This window comes from Diabrotica virgifera, chromosome 3, assembly GCF_917563875.1.
Source record: "Diabrotica virgifera virgifera chromosome 3, PGI_DIABVI_V3a".
Taxonomy (NCBI): domain Eukaryota; kingdom Metazoa; phylum Arthropoda; class Insecta; order Coleoptera; family Chrysomelidae; genus Diabrotica; species Diabrotica virgifera.
Genome location: NC_065445.1, coordinates 274,775,265 through 274,795,815, shown reverse-complemented (window position 1 = coordinate 274,795,815; position 20,551 = coordinate 274,775,265). Strand labels below are relative to the sequence as shown.

Sequence of the window (20,551 nt, the reverse complement as noted above, 5' to 3'; positions counted from 1 at the left end):
CTTTATGTCAAGAATTTTTGTCTCTCGGTGTAGAGAGAATCAGGGTGCCTCCGTGCGCTGAACTTGGACGATCGTACCTAGCAATAGTGGAATATTTTTCTACAAAAAAAGGCTCGTTGACGCCAAGCCAGTGCTCAGTAACCGCAACTATCGGAGGAAACCCTAATTCCTCTAGAAATAGAAATAATCCATCACATCTTATAGAACGAATATTAATTAGAACCATGCTAAAGTTGTTATCACTAAAATAATTTGAGGATTCTAGTACAATTGTTTGTATTCAATTCTTGTACAATTTGTTTGTTGTTTTAGCTGTGGTAATTGTCTTCGATCTTACAAAACCAGAGAGTCTTCATAACTGTCATACATGGTTAATGGAGGCATCACAGACATTTTCAGCAAAAACGCCATATTTGTTCGTGGTAGGAACCAAAAGGGATCTCGTAGTAAGTCAATATTACAATTTACCATAATTTTTTTACAACTAAAATAAAATTTAAAATTTCATTTCAACACACAGTTTGTTGTAAAACATCCTGAAGTTTGTAATTCAGAAAACATTACCTGAAATCGTAATAGACTTTTACGTAATCTAGTAATTTTTCGTGCACCAACCACTTCATTCCATGGTGTTCTGTCCAAAGTTTTTTCTTTCCAATTCCCAATATTACTTTTTTTGAGTCTTCATATACGCTGTGACGCTGGGACATATAATGAGGGGACAAAAGTACCAGCTACTACAATTAATTATTCAGGGAAAAATAATAGGTAAAAGATCCATTGGCAGAAGAAAACATTCATGGTTGAAGAATTTAAGAGATTGGTACAAGTGCAACAGCTGCCAATTATTTAGATCTACGGTATCAAAAATACGCATAGCCTTGATGATAGCCAAACTTCGGAACGAGGACGGCACCTGAAGAAGAAGATACGCTGTCCTTTCATCTCTTTCTTGGTTTACCTTTTCTTCCTCTTTGTATTGGCTTTCATGATAGTACAATTTTCGGCATTCTTTCCTTTCACCAACCTCTCTCTATCGGCTGCTGCGCGAAAGAATTCTTCTACCGTGGAACCACACCATTGTCTATGTATTATAAATATGTATCGCATTGCCTGTGCTTTGATTGCCGCCGTTATATTTGATTCGTTAGGCATATAGTTCTTTCTTATTCTTTTTTTTTCCATTGATCATCTATTGTCACACCTCCATATATTGATCTTTGTATTTTCCTCTCCCATCTTTCTAAAAAGTCTGTTTCTGGTTATTTAAGTACCTACTCACGATTCGCATTCATATTGTAGATTCTAATTTTTGTTTTTCTTGAGACATATTTGGATTTCATTAATGATCGCAATGCTCCATACTTGTTGTTTTCTTTTGATATTCTTGACTTTATCTCCCCTTTCCTATGCCTCTTTTCATCTAATTTTACACCCAGGTAAGTAAATTCTGAAACTCTTGTGAACATGTATGCATTTTCTCCTTCAATGTCGAATTGTCTTCTTTTTCTTTATCTGTTTCTTCATTATCATGTATTTACCCTATCGTAGGCCTGCTTTCAGTCGACGAACAGGACATATTATATACTGCTGTTTTATTTTCGTAGAGCGTAGTCTGAATTTCTTTTAGCGCAAATATTTGATCTGTCGTCAATGTATTGCTTCTAAATTCTGCCTGATATTCGCCCAATATCTTTTCCTTGTATTGATTTAGCTTCTATATAATTTGTGCCAAGATTTTATAAACTACTTCTAGCAACGCGATACCTCTATAATTTGCACATCTGATTCTGTCACCTTTTTGTGTATGGGGTATATTCTTGCTACGACCCACTCTCTTGTTTCTCCTTGTCATTTTTTTTGTTTCCCATATGCTTTTTATCGGGTTATGTATGTCTGTAAGTAGCTTTTTCCCTCCTGTTTTTATCATTTCCGCCGGTATTTCTGTTATTCCTAGACTGTTATTGTTTTTTAGTCATTTTATTTTATTTAGTCCCTTAATTTATATTTATCTACAGAAAACATATGCGTATATGAATATAGAAGAATGCGCTATACGCGTGGCAACGAAGCTGAACGCAGAATACTGGTCGATATCTTCCAAAACTGGGAAAAACGTCGATAATTTGTTTAGAAGATTAGCAGCTTTGACCTTTCAAGAATGTGTCAAAAGGGAACTTGAAGGAAAGCGATTCAAAGAGATAGGAAACGACATAGTTGGTACGTATAGTCATTTATAAAATTTTACTTTATTTTAACGATAAAATATCTACTTTCTCTGTCCAGTTCCAGTTAGTACTAACTAGTTCATTTATATGTCAGCCAGTTAATTAGATTTTTCTCTATCAACGTTCTTAAACCAAACAAGAGGCCTCTGTTGTCCTCCTTCCTGACATGACATAAACCTAAACTGTTCTCCTATCAATATCTTTCTCCTTAATTTTCCGTTCTAATCATTTTTAATAAAACTTTCTTCTACAGGAATCTCGAGCATCCTGCAACCAAATGGCACTCTTCTTCTTCCTTTTCCTGTTCTTCACATCCTACCTGAGGGGCATAGACACGTATGATGTTCACGTTGCCTTCCATTCAGTTCATCTTCTTCTTGAATACAGGGCCGTAACTACGATGTTAGGGGCCCCGGGGAAAAGGTGATCTGGGGGCTTCCTGCTGGGGGTCTGAGGTTTACCCCCCAGCGGAAGGCGGGGTCCGGAAACATGTTTGATATTTAACCCCTTGAAAACGCATTTTAATTAATTCAATGACTGAAGTTTCTTGAACATACATATTGCTATTTTAATTGACCAACACAAAAAAATTTTGAAATCGCTTTATTCGCTTTATTCGAATTTATTCGCTTTAAAAAATTAAAAAAAAACAACAAAATGAACAGATATGAAACAAAATGAGATAATACAATGAAACAATAAAAAGAAAATTTCTTGAAACTTCAAAACCGAATGGAAAAATATGAAAATATAAAGGTTTATTTAGAGAAAATGCAGGAAGAGCTAATTAGTTTTCAGTACCTGGGATCGGTATTACAGAGTAATGGAGAAATAGATGGAGATGCATAGAATTAGGGCTGGATGGATGAAGTGGAAGGAAGCGAGTGGTGTGCTGTGTGACAGGAAAATTCCAGTGAAGTTGAAGGGACAATTCTATAAAACAGCCATAAGACCGTCTATGATGTACGGAACTGAATGTTGGGCAGTGAAAAAGAAAGAGGAACAACGAATGCATGTGGCGGAAATGAGAATGCTTAGATGGATGAGTGGAGTGACAAAGAAGGATAACATTAGAAATGAATATATTAGAGGAAGTCTAGGTGTGGCACCAATTGATGCCAAAATGAGAGAGCATAGGTTAAGGTGATTTGGTCATGTTCAAAGTCGAGACGTTAATCACCCAATATAAAGAATAGCTGAAGTGCAGATTCCTGGAATGAGTAGGAGAGGAAGACCAAAGAATACGTGGGGCGAAACGATTAGGCAGGACATGTTGATAAAGGGGATTAATATTGATATAACCCACGATAGAATTGTATGGAGAAATGCAATTAGGTAAGCCGACCCCGCATAGGGATAAGGCATAGAGAATGATGATGATACAGGAGGAGGTAAATCAGATTGCTGAGGAGATACAGAAAATTAAAAAGGTGGAAGAAAAATTCAAGAATGCGGTAAAATTCGACATGAAAAAAGTCGAAGAAAAATTGACGGAGATAGGAAAATGTCAAAAAAGAGGAGACCGTCGGGAAGTGATTGTATACAGCTCTAATGAGAGCAGAATTCTATTTGACGAGGATATTAGAAAACGATATCCGGTACCTTCAGCAGTGACACTCTCGAAGGCGAATACCGTCACTGTTGTTAGATTTATTATGCTGTGGTATTGGTAGGGCTGATTCCAATGTGCTCATTCCATCTTACCCTTACCTTTCTTTTCAATATGTGGTACCATGTGGTTCCGTTCACGTATCAAGATGTGGTCTGGGGTAAATTGGTTAAGACAAAGTAGCTGCGACCGTGGGCCGCTATTCCGGTTGCATTTTAGTTTTTATTTCACCAAAATAACTAATTTCCTCAGTAACAATTTATATCTTTGCGAAAGGTCTCGGGAGCCCCAGCTTAGCCCGGGCCCCTCTTCCAATGGCATTTTAGGTTTTATTACGCCGAAACAACTAATTTCCTAAGTATTAGTTTAAATTTTTATGTTAAGGTCTCGGGAGCCCCAGCTCAGCTCAGACCTCAGGCCCCTTCTAAGGGTTCTGTTCCAATTGCATTTTAGTCGAAAGTATACTAATCAAAACTTTATGTTCAGTTCTAGGGTGTCCCTGTAAGGTCTTTTTAAAATTGTGTCATTTGAAAATATTTCGTTGGGATCGGCTTTTAAAATACATATTTTTATTTTCCTCGTTAACCTCTATGCACGGTCAAAAAAGGGGCACCTGCGGGGCCCCCGCGGGGCACTGGCCCGGTTTCCCTCATGGTAGTTACGGCCCTGCTTGACTGGCTTTACAACTCGGGGTGGGGGTGGGTCTTCGCCGCATCCACTACAGCCCTCCATCTTCTACGATCTTGCGCTTCCATTTACTATTGTTGTATCCCATTCTTAGATAAATCGGCTTCAACATCATCCTTCCATCTTTTTCTGGGACGGCCTACTGATACCCTACCGGCTAGCTTTCATATTTCTGACGATGTTTTCAATATAGAATCACCAATTCAGCATTACGACACCTTCTCCACTCTCCTGTAAATTTATCTCTCTAAAGGCCAAATATCATTCTGAGAACCTTCATTTCAAATAACAGCAGCTTATATATTTCCCGATGATGTAGAGCCCATGCTTAACTTCCATAATGTAACAAGGCTACTGTTTCAGTTGGACATTCATCTATCTATATAAGGATAACGTCTCCAATCGTTTCTGTTCTACCATTCTCCATCTCTAAGGTCTCGTCTTTCCATGGCCTCGTCCACTTCATCCCTCCATGATCTTCGGAGTTTACCTCTTCTCTTTAATATTGGGCTCCATTGGACATTCATTATCCTATCAATTCTTCTGGTTACCCTTACAAGCTGTTGCTTCCACTCGTTCAAAATAATACATGAACTTTTTGGGAGGGGGATACCGGGATGGTCAGTGCGAAAATTTTAAAAAAATTATGGTTAAAATAGTAGTCCAGAGAAATAAGATTTTTCTCGTGGCACATCCCCCTCCAGGCCGAAACCAAATTTTTTGAGTAGTATGGACATCTATAATAATAACCTATATGTTTCCTGCAGCCGATTTTGATGATATACATAGTTATAAACAAATGAAGATCAAAAAACGGTAAATGTTCGCTTTTTTCGTCTATTACTAAAAAGTTAAGCATTCTAAACAAAAAATCATAAATTTTGAGATTTTATAAATGTTCATAACTTATGTAAAAATTAACTTAGAACCTTCTTATTACACGGAATGCTGATACTTCTTGTGCTTAAATTATATTTAAAATTTCAAAGCAATTGGTCAAATAGTTTAAAAGTTATTTAGGTAATTTATGTTTATCCCAAATTAATTTTTTTGCATCACTATAAGTCAGAAAATTATGAGGTTACAGTAATACTTTTTTATGAAAGAAGAGGACAGTTTATGGAAGAAAAACATTTATACTATTAAATTAATTTAAAAAAATGACAAAAAGTAATTTTAAACAGTGTAAAATTATTTTGCAAAAACATGTCGATTTTTTGCTTACTTATAAACAATTAGAGCAACTTTTTAACCGTTACCCTTAGAGAAGTTATTTTTTCATATTTAGAAAGACTGAAATTTTATACATATTTAGAAAGAAAAACAATTGTCCTAGGATAATTAGGGACGAAGTTAGCCCCTCCTTTTTTTAATTCACATGTTCTTGCAAAATAATTTTGCAATATGTATTTAGAATTATTTTTTGTCATTTTTTTTAATTAAATTAATAGTGTAATTCTTCTTCTTTCATAAACTATCCAAAGTATTACTGTAACTTCATCATTTTCTGACTTATAGTGATGTAAAAAAATAATTTGGGATAAACACAAATTAAATAACTGTTAAACTATTTGACCAATTCCTTTGAAATTTAGGGTATGATTTAAGCACCAGACGTCTCAGCATTCCGTGTAATAAGATGGTTCTAAGTTAATTTTTTACATAAGTTATGAATCTTTATAAAAACTCAAAATTTATGATTTATTTTGCAATTTTCTAAGCAACCAATAAGGATATACATATTCAGCGAAGGTCATACTGAAGATTTTTATACGATTTATGAGTTTCTTACTCTCAAATTTGTTTAGAATGCGTATCTTTTTGGGTAATAGACGAAAAAAGCGAAAATTTACCGTTTTTTTATCTTTATTTGTTTATAACTATGTATATCATCAAAATCGGCTGCAGGAAACATATAGGTTATTATTATAGATGTCCATACTACTCAAAAAATTTGATTTCGGCCTGGAGGGGGTTGTGTCACCAACACAATTTTTCCCTATTTCTCTGAACTATAGTGAGTTTTAAGGCACGCACTTTTGAGTGCCATAAAGACATTAAAAACTTATCTTTATTAAAGTATTTTTATTTGTCTAGCAACGCAAAATCAGCAATTTTTTTTAATTCTAGGGGAGGGGGCATGGCCGGTCGGAGGCATGGTCTGGATCCGCCCTGAGTTTCTTGCGCACGAAATACACTAATCCTTCTTCTCTGCATGCAATCGGTGAGCTCTCTTCCTTTGCCTGTCATACTTCTGACGTTGAACGTCCTTAGGATGTCTGAGGTCTAATAGCTTCTTTAGCCTTTGCTGTCCTCTAAGGAGTAGCTCTAGCTCACTTTTCGTAGGAGTCAGGCGAGGCAACAACTGCGCTTCGCTTAGAGGGATACCCTAGTCTCTAAACTCTTTTCCATATACCTTCCTTCCATGGTTTTAGCAACGTTTTTACTCTTCCTTTATCCAAGGCTTGAAACCGGCACTGATAGTTATTGACATCCACCGAGTAACTAGGTATGGTTTGTTCAACAGTAAATGGTTTAAGTTCAATTAGTGCGGTCGTAAATATTATTAAATTTATCTGACCTGGCCCATTGTTAAGACCCACCCGGAGCGATAAGCCACCGAGGTAGACAGAGTTGGTCTTTTGCAATTAACACCGACTAGACGGTACTCCCATAATAAAGCCTAAAATAAATTTTACCTGAAACCGGGCCTTTTATACTATTATCGGTTAATCCGGGCTGTTTATAGTGGTAACTAATTGAACTTAACCATTTACTGTTTAACATACCATACCAGAGGCGGAGTTCAACAGAAGCTTCGTCTGTGTTATCGTATCGTTATCCTATTCCACGGATGCCATAATATATTATACCGATATTTCGCTAAATATCACAACTTCTAACAACTTGTTCACTTAAAGACTATCTTTTCAACTGGTTGTTTTTCATTGTATTTTTCGATTACTACGGGCACACCAACGGCGCTACGGGTAAACTTACATAATAATGATTCTAATTCCCTGAAACCCCCAAAAATTAACCCTAATAACATAGTAGTGAAGATTATAATGGTAGGGGAGCCCAAGCGGGGATTTTTGCAGTTACTCGAGCGCGTCAGATTATTACATGGGGAGAAACCTTGTACCCTGAAAATGTACCTCTACCATAGATTGGCTCTTAATGTAGGGGAGTTCTTTAAGGGATGGCCGAAAAAAAAATCTATCATTAGAAAAACTCGAAATCGTCATATTAAGATAAGGTAAGTTAAGTACATGCAAAACAGTGTATATTTAAAAAATCTGACGATTTGGGCGGGGCGTAAGGAAATGGGTGAATCACAAAGTTTCACAACAAAAAAGAGAATATTTCGCGAAATGAATGACAGATCGAAAAACTAAAAAATACGTGATCAATATTTTTCAAAAATCTATCGAATGATGCCAAACACGACTTCCCACGGAGAAGGGTAGGGGGTAAATTTAATATTTTAAATACGAATCCCGCGATATTTCGCGAAATGAACATCAGACCGAAAAACTGAAAAATACACTTCTTGGGGTGGGGGGTTACTTTAAAATCTTAAATGGGAGCCCCCAGTTTTATTGCAGATTTGGATTCCTTACGTAAAAATAAGTAACTTTTATTCGAGATATTTTTTCGAATTATGGATAGATGGCACTCTAATCGGAAAAACTATTGTTGGAAATGGAAAATTTAATTTAAAAAATGGAAAGTCTTCCACTTTATGGAAAACTTAACTTACCTTTTTTTGGTTTTAGGACCCACTCTTTACAACCCAATAGGTCCCCATAACGCTCGAGTGATTGCACATTTAGCATACTTTGCTCCGCTACCATTGTATTTTTCGATTACTACGGACAAAGAATACACCAACGCACATAGGGTTATTTCGCCGATCTGGCTGGCCAAAAGTCAATTTTGTCAAACATCTTTTGGGATGAAATAGACTACGTGTTCTATTAGCCCGATAGTTGCTGCACACTAGGCATTGGGCGAACTCTTTCCCGGTCCCACGCTATCGCCTACTCAGGCAATAACCAGTCAAAACTTGACCATCATCGTTCATAGTGTAAACAATTATTTTCGCTATTAAAGAGTGATCGCTAAGTTTGACATTATATACTATTTAATGGGTGATTGTTACAGGGTAAACAATCATGGATCTTGAAAATACAGGTAAGATCACATATTAATAAATATGTGTAATTTTATACTATATTTGTAGAATGCGGTTTCTAAACAGCGTATTGAACTTTATCATTTTTTTGTTTAAAATTTGATTTATTTTTAAAATTCTAAAAGAAATTAGTTATACTTCAGGGTGCTTCCCGGTCATATTTTTTATTGGGATTAATTTGATAGACCTCTTGAAAACTGATGGTAGAGAAATCACCTGCTATTTTCTGCTCTTTTTCGTTATATTTACATTTTAATTGAGGTAGTCGGAAGAACCAAATTGCACAAACCTAATTTTTTTTCAGCTTTAACACAACTCTTGTTTGTTTTAGACATGCCAAGTGGTTCAAATTACAGAGTAATTTCTAGAAAAAGATTATACGATAAAATGCAAGAACAAAACTTGCCGAATTTTGAAGCAAAAATAAATTATTTAGAAAATGAGCTTTTAACACATGAAGATTAGAGTCAAGACCAAATAAAAGAGGGGAAGCGTAAAAGTGACTTTATAAGATGGTCAAAAGCTAATAGACAGCCAGCCAAATCCTTAGAAGCCACAGAAGCCCGAAATAACATTTCAGGATGTACCGTAACACTTTGCACAATTTTCAAGGGTGGAATGCAATCTAGACTTCTTGAGTAGACCTCTGTTAAGCTCTGATCCTTTAATAACTTGTTTAAGACCAAAACAGACAAAATCCTCAAAATCTTTTTCAAAGGAAACTATCGAAATGTTCATTCCAGCTGATTTAGACCAAAATGTTAATAAACTCAGACTCCGAAGAACTAGTTGAAGATGAAGCAGATGACTCAGAAGAAGAACCCTGGAATTCATCGTCCAGTTGATGTTATTTCAATTTAATTACAATTTTTTATTACATTTACAATAGCAATTTTTTTTATTTTGTTTTTTTTTTTTAATAAACTATCAGAGATACTTTCCTTTCATACAAAATATTAAAAGAAACACTAAAATTAAATAATAACGCGATAAATCATTTTGGCCAGCCAGATTGATGAAATACCCCTATGTGCAACGGCGCTACGGGTAAACTTACACAGTAATTTTTAAACACTAATTCCCTGAAACCCCCAAAGATTAACCCTAATATCATAGTTGTGAAAATTATAAATTTTATGTAGTAATTCTTAAAATTTAGAACATTAGAAAGTTGCAGAATCATTTTATTAGGATTTGTTTCGGTTCCTGATAACCTACATTTCAACAACAGAAGATTTATAACGGGCGATTATTTTTATTAATTTAGCATCATTTTTAAGATGTCATTAGAATAACGAAAGCACTATTTTGTGAACATTCTTAACTGTGTCAGTGACCTACGCAATCGTGACGTAAATTTCAATAAAAAAATTGTCTACTCATTTTGTTCTCTTTTGCAAACTATTTTGCAGTTGCAAGTTTGCTATTATGGCAATGATTTATGACGATTTAAATGACTTTTATTTATGAATCATTTTTGTTATAATTTTGGACAGATAAATGAAAAATTGTCCAAAATTAACAACTACTCTGCCATCAATAATTTCCAAAGGTCGAATAGATAAACCTTGGAATGTAGAAGAATGTCGCATGTCGTTCCAAATATGAGCGGAATATTTTTTTAACTGGACATGGTGCAGTAAATTTCACAATATTTTTCATAGTTTTTGAACTCTTTTGAACATAATCAGAACGGATGTTGCCTTACTTCAAATTATTGAAACTACTTATACTAAAATCACAATAAAGATGCACCAGAAATAAACAGTTAAAAAGACACGTTGAATGTTACGGGGAGCACTCCCAAATCATATTTTACAATGCATCTAGGACATTGTAAATCCCAAATCATCATAATTTACACATTGTAAATCATAATTCAGGAGTGCTCCTCGTAACATTCAACATGTCTTGGTTTGTTTATTTCTGGTGCATCTTTATTGTGATTTTAGTTTACCTAAGTATATGGTACTTCCTGGCCATGGTACAAAGACGCCAGGTACGATAGCCGGAATATCCGAAATTCTGACGAGTTCGCCAGAAATGAGAGTGATTTTAAATATTCCCCATTTAAAACATTAGCGCTCGGAGCACAATTAGTCTTAAGGGGCTATCCTAGTGTAAAAGTACGAAATTCATATACTTTTTTGGGAATTTCTGAATTAAAAAGTACTCTACCAATTGTTTTGAAAATTTGCGTGAGAATTTATTATAAAAAGAAGCATAAGTAAAACAATTTTCATAAAAAAATATTGAAAATTAAACGATTTATGAGCTATCTACTGGCACCGTGAAAATAAAAACATGGCTCCACTGCTGCAGTGATTGGGACTAATAGAGATCCTGAAACATACAATTTCAAAGTTATTATTGAAATATGAGTTATTTCCTATACCATCAACTAGGATTTTTGAAAAATATTAAAATTTGGAAAAATGACGAAGTGTCGAAAAAAAATTTAAATTAGCTAAAACATTTTCAGTTTCAAAAGCCGCCTAATTGACATTCTTTATCCGATCAAAAAAACCCTAGCTGATGGTATAGAAAATAAAATAACTTATATTTCAATAGTAACTTTGAAATTTTATGTTTCAGGATCTCTATTGGTCCCAATCACTACAGCAGTGGAGCCATATTTTTATTTTCACGGTGCCAGTAGATAGCGCATAAATCGTTTAATTTTTAATATTTTTTATGAAAATTGTTTTACATGTACTTCTTTTTATAATAAATGCTCATGCAAATTTTCAAAACAATTGGTACAGTATTTTTTATTTTAGAAATTCCCAAAAAAGTATATGAATCTCGTACTTTTACACTAGGATAGCCCCTTAAATTGGTCATAAAGAGTCATTTTAATAGATTAATATAATTTCTGTTTAACTATTTAGGATTTATTGAAAAATAGATGTATTATTATTTTGATTTAAAAAATTAATTAACAATACAATGAACAAAAATAAATTTCTAAAATAAATTTGTGATGTACAGTAGAGCGTCGATAATCCGAACCCTGGTAATCCGAACGTTCGCTAATCCGAACGCAAAAAAATATAAAATTTAAAAATATGATCGGGGACCGAATTTTTGGATTTAATATGACGATATGGACAAAATATGACCGCGGATTTTTGTTTTGTTTATGCAGAAATACATACAATATATTTGTTTATTATGCAGGTGTTTTATTCCTTGTAACTAAAACGTATGTACATACATATGTACTATGTTTATGAGCTTTGTATGTATTTTGAATAATAATCGATAATTTGATAATTCGATAATCCGAACAATTTGATAATCCGGACTACCCCTGTACCAATTAGTTCGGATTATCGACGCTCTACTGTATATTCAAAATTGTTTTTGAATTCGTCGCTTTTTAAATAAATTTTACGAGTTTGTTTTTGATTGGCTTGTCTTATTTGGGGCCAGTGTTAATGAGGGGATCGAGCCATGGGCGTACATATAAAAATTTGTAGGGGGCTAGACTTGAAAATGTTGCACATTACATTTTGTATACTTTGGATGACAATATATAGTTTAAAGCACCCGAAAAGCCGTGGCCCGCCCTACCCATATATATGGGCGCCTATGAATCGAGCCTTCATTTAGTTGCACGTAAACAGATGAAAATAATTGATTATTAATGGTGTGAAACCAAATCACAAAACAAATAAGACACAAGACTAAGTTACAATTTTCTTTAATTTTCTCTTATTTCTCATATTTTCTTTAAGTGTTAAGTTTAATTTCTTAATCCTAAAATACATGCGCGACCGAAAAAACAGGCGTTTGGTTTTGTAATCGCATTCAGTCTTTTCAGACAAATCAATAAGTCTTTGCAAATAATTTTTCCCTGACTTTAACTGAAGTCCAGACCCATTAAAATTATTATATATAGTATCCAGTTGATGCATTTTTACCACCAATTCTTCTGGAGGTTTCTTTAGGTCCCATTCGGAGACTTGGTCAATCCACGTGTAAGTGGAAGATATTTAATTACCCTATTTTTACCTGTAGCGATTTAAACGAAAAAACTGCCATTTTTCACCCTTATTTGTTAATAACTGAATTTCCCGTCTGAACTGTGACGGGTATTTTTGTATTTATAATGTATTAGGTATAAACCCATTTGCAACCTGGCTGGTCAAGTGTCCCGAAAAAATCTTATTTCTCTGGACTAAAATCGGCAGTAAGTATATAGATGTGGCAGTATCTAAATAGGTACCTTTATTGCCCAATGCCCAGCCGGGATGAAGTCACTGTAAAATGATATTTATTTTTTATCTGATATTGTCCAGTCGGAATTATTGTTAACTGATACGTATTTATGTCAGAATATTGTTATGCGATAGGGCAAAATTTGATGAATAAATAATTATTTTTGCACGATTGATCATTTTTGACTGTTTACCGTGACAGATTTTACGTCAGTAGGTGACATTTACTAGCAACTCGACGGTAAGTAATCCAACTCGACGGTAAGTACTCCAACTCGACGGTAAGTAATTCACTTACCGTCGAGTTAAAAAATCTCCGGATTTTAATTTATTTTTTGAAAGAATAAAGAAAACTAACTAATACCAGTATTCAGTCCAAAGTACATTACCACAATATCAACCCCCATCCACATCCAAAGCAAATGATGAAGAATGGCAAATAGTTCCAAATAAAAAACGTGGGAGAACCAGTCCGGAACAACATTCCAAACTTAAACAAACCAAAATAGATAACTACTGGCTCAACACACCAACAGCAAATAAATTTAATGTATTAATTAATGAAGAGACACAAGAAGCAGATACTGAAGAGGAAAAAAAAACAGGAAGAGAAGCCCCCACCAATATTTATTGCCGGTGTTAAAAACATCCAACCATTAAACGAACTACTAAACACTATAGCCAAAGATAAACATTTAATCAGAGTGTTGAATGAAGAACAAGTCAAGGTACAGGCCCAAACAATTGAAATATACGACAGTATAATAAAAGCACTTGATGAGAAAAAAACCGAATATCATACATATCGTAAGAAGCAAGACAAACCCTTTAGAGTAGTGATTCGCCATCTTCATCCTACAGTGAATATACAAGAAATCAAAAAAGAAATAGAGAGCCAAGGACATATAGTTCTACAAATAACGAATATACTACAAAGAATTACAAAAAAACCCCTACCACTATTTTTTGTGGACTTAAAAATGCAAGATAATAATAAAGAAATTTATAAGATGGAATATTTACTCAACGCAAAAATTGATGTCGAAGCCCCAAGGCTAAAAAGAGAATTAGTACAATGTACCAGATGTCAAAGATATGGTCACACAAAAAATTTCTGCTATCATCAATACAGGTGTGTAAAATGTGCTCTAAATCACAAAACAGCTGATTGCCCTAACAAAATTAGATCTGATCTAGTAAAGTGTGTACTTTGCGGTAATAACCACCCAGCGAATTACAGAGGATGCAGTGTACATAAACAACTGCAAGAAGCAAGATTTCCAACCTTAAGAAAGAAAGAGTCACCGAATCAACTACAAAACCAACAGCTACCAGTGGCTACAACAAATATAAGTACAACACAAAGACCTACATATGCTCAAATGGTAAATACCAACCAACAAGATATTACAATGGTCACTCAGGCAAATGACATGCAGGAGTTAAAGAATATGATTAAAGGGCTTATGGAACAAATGAGCACCATGCTAAACTTATTAACAACACTTGTCTCAAAAATGAACTAATGGCTAATACACTAAAATTTGCCATATGGAATGCTAATGGCTTGACACAACACAAACATGAGTTGTATGCATTTATAGTTAATCACCAATTAGACATAATACTGATTTCAGAAACACACTTCACGAAAAAAAGTTTCATAAAATTTCACAACTATAAAATATATCACACAACACATCCAGATGGAACTGCACATGGTGGGACAGCAATCATTATAAGAAACAACATCAAACATTACCAGACAACTCACTATCAAAAAGCACATATTCAGGCCACAAATGTGGTTGTAGAAGACTGGACAGGACCTATAACTTTTTCAGCTATATATTGTCCACCAAAACATTCAATTAAACAACCAGAATTTAAAACCTTTTTTGATACACTTGGACCTAGGTTTATTTGTGGCGGAGACTACAATTCAAAACATCTAATGTGGGGATCTAGACTTATTAATACCAAAGGCCGTGAACTACAAAAAGAAATACTAATAGATAATCTGAACATAGTAACCACAAGGGGGCCAACATACTGGCCTACAGACCCTGCGAAAATTCCAGATCTCCTCGATTTTGCTATAGTGAGAGGAATAAATGAAAAATACTTTAAACCAAAGTCTTGTTACGATTTATCCTCTGACCATTCACCTGTTATCATAACTGTAAGCAAAAACATAACAAAAATAGAAAGGAGCTGTATATTACACAACAACAAAACAAATTGGAGTTATTTTAGATATCAAGTAAATAATCAGATCAATTTAGACATCCCACTAAAGACCGATAAACAAATCGAACAAGCAGTAGAACATTTTAACACAGTTTTACAGGAAGCAGCATGGAACTCAACACCATTACCTACAAATCGACATATGAACAAACACTGTTCCAATACAATACATGAAAAAATAATTGAGAAAAGAAGACTTAGAAAACAATGGCAATTATCAAGATCACCTCAAAGTAAAACAAACCTCAATAAAGCACAAAAAGACCTAAAACAATTGATAATAGCAGAAAAAAATGCAAGCTTTCAGGAATACCTACAAAAACTAGATGCAACTCAAGCTACTGACTACTCGTTATGGAAGGCTACAAGGACTCTACGAAGGCAGAACTATACAGTCCCACCACTAAGAACACAAACAGGACAATGGGCGAGAAGTCCTCTAGAAAAGGCCGAAACATTTGCGACACACCTTAAAAAAGTCTTTACACCAAATGAGGGAAATTACTCACTACAAACTGAAGAAGAAATTATTTCGATACTCACAAAACCTTATCAACTAGAACTTCCTGAAAAAAGATTCACAAAAAATGAGGTAAAAAATATTATACAACACAACATCGATCCAAAAAAGGCTCCAGGATACGACCTGATTACAGGAAAAACTCTTCAGCAACTCCCAGAGAAAGGCTTCCAATTTCTGACACAGTTATTTAACTCTATAATGAGACTAGGTCATTTCCCATCACAGTGGAAACTAGCACAAATAACAATGATACTAAAGCCAGGAAAAGAACCAGAAAATGTACAGTCCTACCGTCCTATTAGTCTTCTTCCCGTGGTATCCAAAGTTTTTGAAAAGCTGACACTTACTAAGCTAATGCCTATACTAGAAAACAAAAAACTAATACCACCACACCAATTTGGGTTTATAAAACAACATTCAACAATACAACAGGTACATAGAATTGTAGAGAGAATCAACGAGGACTTTGAATATAATAGGTACTGCTCGGCGGTATTTCTGGACGTAAGTCAGGCATTTGATAAAGTCTGGCATAAAGGCCTATTATCTAAACTAAAACAGAATTTACCTACAAATTACTATATACTGTTAAAGTCATATATCACCAACAGAAACTTCCAGGTAAAGTATGAGAATGAATACACAAACATACATCAAATTCTCGCTGGGGTGCCCCAAGGAAGTGTACTAGGACCTATATTATACCTTATATTCACTGCTGACTTACCGACAGATACACATATCACTACAGCCACATTTGCGGATGATACGGCAATACTATCATCGAACAAAAATCCCAAAATAGCCTCAGAAATCTTACAAAATAATCTAAATAAAATTCAACAATGGATGACAAAATGGAGAGTCAAAATTAATGAAAACAAATCGCTACACCTAACATTTACCACGCGTAGGGAAACATGTCCGGCTGTATACTTAAACGGTAAAGGAATCCCACAAGGGGATGAAGTCAAATATCTAGGTATGTACTTGGACAGAAGATTAAACTGGAGGAAGCATATATTTACTAAGCGAAAACAACTGGGTCATAAGTTAAGAACCATATATTGGCTGTTGGGCAAAAAATCAAAACTATCAACTGAAAATAAAATATTAATCTACAAATCCATCCTAAAACCAGTGTGGACTTATGGGATAGAATTATGGGGAACCGCCGCACATTCCAACATTGAAATCATACAAAGATTTCAGTCCAAAATATTGAGATCAATACTAGGAGTTCCATGGTTCATAACCAATGAAGCCATCCATCGGGACGCCGGACTACCATACGTCAAAGATGACATCAAAAAGTGCGCGAAAAAACATACAGAAAAACTTAAAGTGCATCCAAACGTGTTAGCAAAAAATTTAGTGAATAAACCGCGTACTGTTCGTAGGTTAAAACGAAAAGTTCCGTTAGAGTTAAGTGAACAATAGGTACTAAATTAATGTGTATAAGTTTATGTCAGAAATAGTCAGTGTTGTAGGCTAAGTTTTAAAAAAGGGGTGCATCACTGGATGCCTCCCTACATGTCATTCCTAATTATTGTCAGTCCTATTACTTATTGTCTATTATCTACTTAAACATTTAGGTTTAGATTGTATAGATAGATTGTAATAAATGTGGGGTTAAAAAAAAAAAAAAAAAAAAAAAAAATTAATTTATTTTTTGAAAGAATAAAGAAAAACGGTGGATTTAATCATTGAATATTCTGCCCAGAGGCTTCCAGGAGCTTTCAACTGCATATGTCTTTGAACGAAATATGCCAATAGAGTCTTTTTTTCGATTCTTAAATTCTTGCCTTCGCACCATTTTTTTAAAACTTTGGTAGGTATTTTGATAACGGATTTTGGATTTTTCGGGAATAATTGCGGAACACCCTTCTTCCCAAGCCCGTTCAATTTCTTCAAATCCACTTTCGCTCATATTTTAATTTATAATAATCAAAATTGTACTTAAAATTATTGACAACTAAATAAAAACTCAATTCTCCATTGTTGTTATGCACCCTAGTTACTACCTAACAACCAAAGTATCTATCTTGACAAAATGAATGAAACTAGTCAATATGACGAAAATGTTTAATTTTATAATTTATAATGGTATCAATCGTGCAAAAAACGTTATAAGCATGTCGAACGTTAAGGGTAACCGATCTCAGACAATAATTCAAAACAATTGTCTTCGATTGGTATAAAACCCTTACCGTTCTCCATACTTAATATACTATACTTCGGTCTTTAATATAAAATACTTACCACAGCAATTTTGAAATTTGAACTATTTAGCATAGGAAAAATATTGAGTAGGTATATACCGACACTTAATATAGCGTAAATTATAATTAAGAACATTGGATATAATTTATATAGTATATCAAATCATCAATATTATACATAATTATATAGTTATCCATCTTTAAATTTTAATCATTTCTGTAAAATGCAATAATTTGTCGACCGAATGAAGTTTCAAAACTAATTGATACATTATTTATTTATTAACGGCATCCATTGACAAAAGTTTTAAGAAAGCTGCACTTTATAAACAAGAAATTTTAAACTATCAAACATCTCAGAATAATAAAATACAACAAACTTATTTTAAGGTAACCTTTAGTTGTTTATTAAATAAACTAATTTTGGAGACAATACATTGAGAGGGCCAATTTCTCATATCGAGTTCAACTCCAGTTTAACCTGAACTTCTAGTAAACGTCAGTTTAAAGTCAAAATCGTCTTTCTCAATTCACGTTCAACCGATTGCAGTTTAAACTTGAACGATGCTTGAACGGTGGAATTCGGCCGTTCAAAGATTTCAGAACTCAGTTCAGATGATTCCATGGACTACGCATGCGTTGTATTAACACGAAACGCTGTCATATAATAAATATATCCTATTTTATTATATTAAGCCCAACGATAAATGATAACATTATTTTTGTTTTTATAATATTTATTTATACTTATTAAAATGACTATTTGACTATAAATACTTAAATTTAACTTTATTCAAAAACAGCATAAAAATTGTAGTTCAAAATGGCGACAGTTTTTTACCTTTTGCCATCTATTGGCATTTCTCGAAAGCTGTAGAACGAGCGCTGACATGAACCCACAATGAGAAATGCATTTCAAACAAAACCACAGATCACGGGTGAACCTGGTTCAACTGAACAATAGATTAAAGCGTCGTTTAAACACAACGATAAGTCACAGCAACTAGTTGTGATGACAAGTTGAAACGCTGTTTAGACGCTGCGATTCAATGCGATACCACCTTCAACCCAACTCCAACTTTGATAAGTTGTGCGATGCACCGTTTACACACAGTGATAAGTTGCAACAACTCGATTGACCTTGATAAGTTGTTTGATTTATCGCTGTGTTTAAACGACCCTTAACGCAGGTATGAGAAATCGACCCTAAGGGGTAAATACATAATAGTTCTTTCACACTAACAAGCCTACTAATCAACTTAAATCTCACAAAAATCTCCTCAAAAGCTAAAAAATCGATAAAACTCCCATATTATGTATTCCAACAGCGGCTACTCTCATTGTGACGTCGACAGAACGCGATCAGCTGATAGTCGTATGCGCAATATCGTACCTGGCGTCTTTGTACCATGCTTCCTCCTGGCGTTCCTGGTCGAATCACAAATTTTAAATATTGAATAAATAGAATTTTGTATTGGTTTCAGAATAAGAAACAATAGTTTCTTCCTTCTTATATTATTGTTATTGCCTTAATATAAATTATATATTTTTCTACGGCCGTGCTAAAAGAGCCACTTTCATGCACGCATTTCGTTTCCGAAAGTTGCACTTTCCCGCACGGCGTGCGGAAAAGTAAAATACCTTGTAATATGGCATTATAATATATTATAATACATGCAATAAACTAATATTTCTAATATTTAAATATTATTTACTAATTTATTTCAAATTTATCTTATTGTGTTCATGTTTTAAGGAAATTAGCGAGATTATTTCATTCATAGGAGATTCTGACCAATAGAAAGCTACAGAAATGCAAATTAAGGCGATAATTTTTGATAATATCCCGTCGTCAAGTATATTACGTCAGATGCCCTTCGTTGCTACGAAAAAATACATTCAGTGATATTAATGACAGTTAATGTTTTAAAAATTATAAAAGTGATGACTCTCAACCGTCAAATATTTATAACAACTGTGTGTTTAATTGTACTAATTTGTACTTACATAAATAAATTACAATAAAATTTTGTTTTGAACAGTTTTATTCATGAAATAATCGCAACAAATTGCACTCGATCTCTAAAATTAATATAGAATTTTAGAGCTCTTGTGCAGTTACTACTGATAATTCAATGAAATAAAATTATTTTGACATAATATTTAAAAGTCAGATCAGTAGACAATTACAATGGTTTTGAATCGACGTCATGGAAACCAATATCGTCGTCGTGGTAACCCATTATATTGATTAGATTTCTGTACTTTCTATTGGTCAGAATCTCCTATGAATGAAATGATCAGTAGTAATTGCACAAGAGCTCCAAAATTCTATATTAATTTTAGAGATCGAGTGCAATTTGTTGCAATTATTTCATGAATAAAACTGTTCAAAACCAAAATTTTATTGTAATTTATTTATGTAAGTACAAATTAGTACAACTAAACACACAGTTGTTATAAATATTTGACGGTTGAGAGTCATCAGTTTTATAATTTTTAAAACATTAATTGTCATTAATGTCACTGAATGTATTTTTTCGTAGCAACGAAGGGCATCTGACGTAATATACTTGACGACTTGACGACAAGAAATTATCAAAAATTATCG

General features: G+C 34.0%; 2 protein-coding genes across 2 annotated transcripts in view; one reads left to right on the top strand and one right to left on the bottom strand.

Moving 5' to 3' along the window:
* The window catches only part of LOC114326208 (uncharacterized), a 44,551-nt gene that overhangs the window by 18,044 nt on the left and 5,956 nt on the right, over nt 1-20,551 (bottom strand). The window lies entirely within an intron of this gene.
* LOC114326209 (ras-related protein Rab-34) overlaps nt 1-20,551 on the top strand; it is a 31,984-nt gene that overhangs the window by 9,373 nt on the left and 2,060 nt on the right. Inside the window, exons 4-5 of the mRNA XM_028274488.2 lie at nt 313-446; nt 2,019-2,220. Of these exons, the coding sequence (XP_028130289.1) occupies nt 313-446; nt 2,019-2,220 (336 nt within the window). The remainder of the gene's footprint in view (nt 1-312; nt 447-2,018; nt 2,221-20,551) is intronic.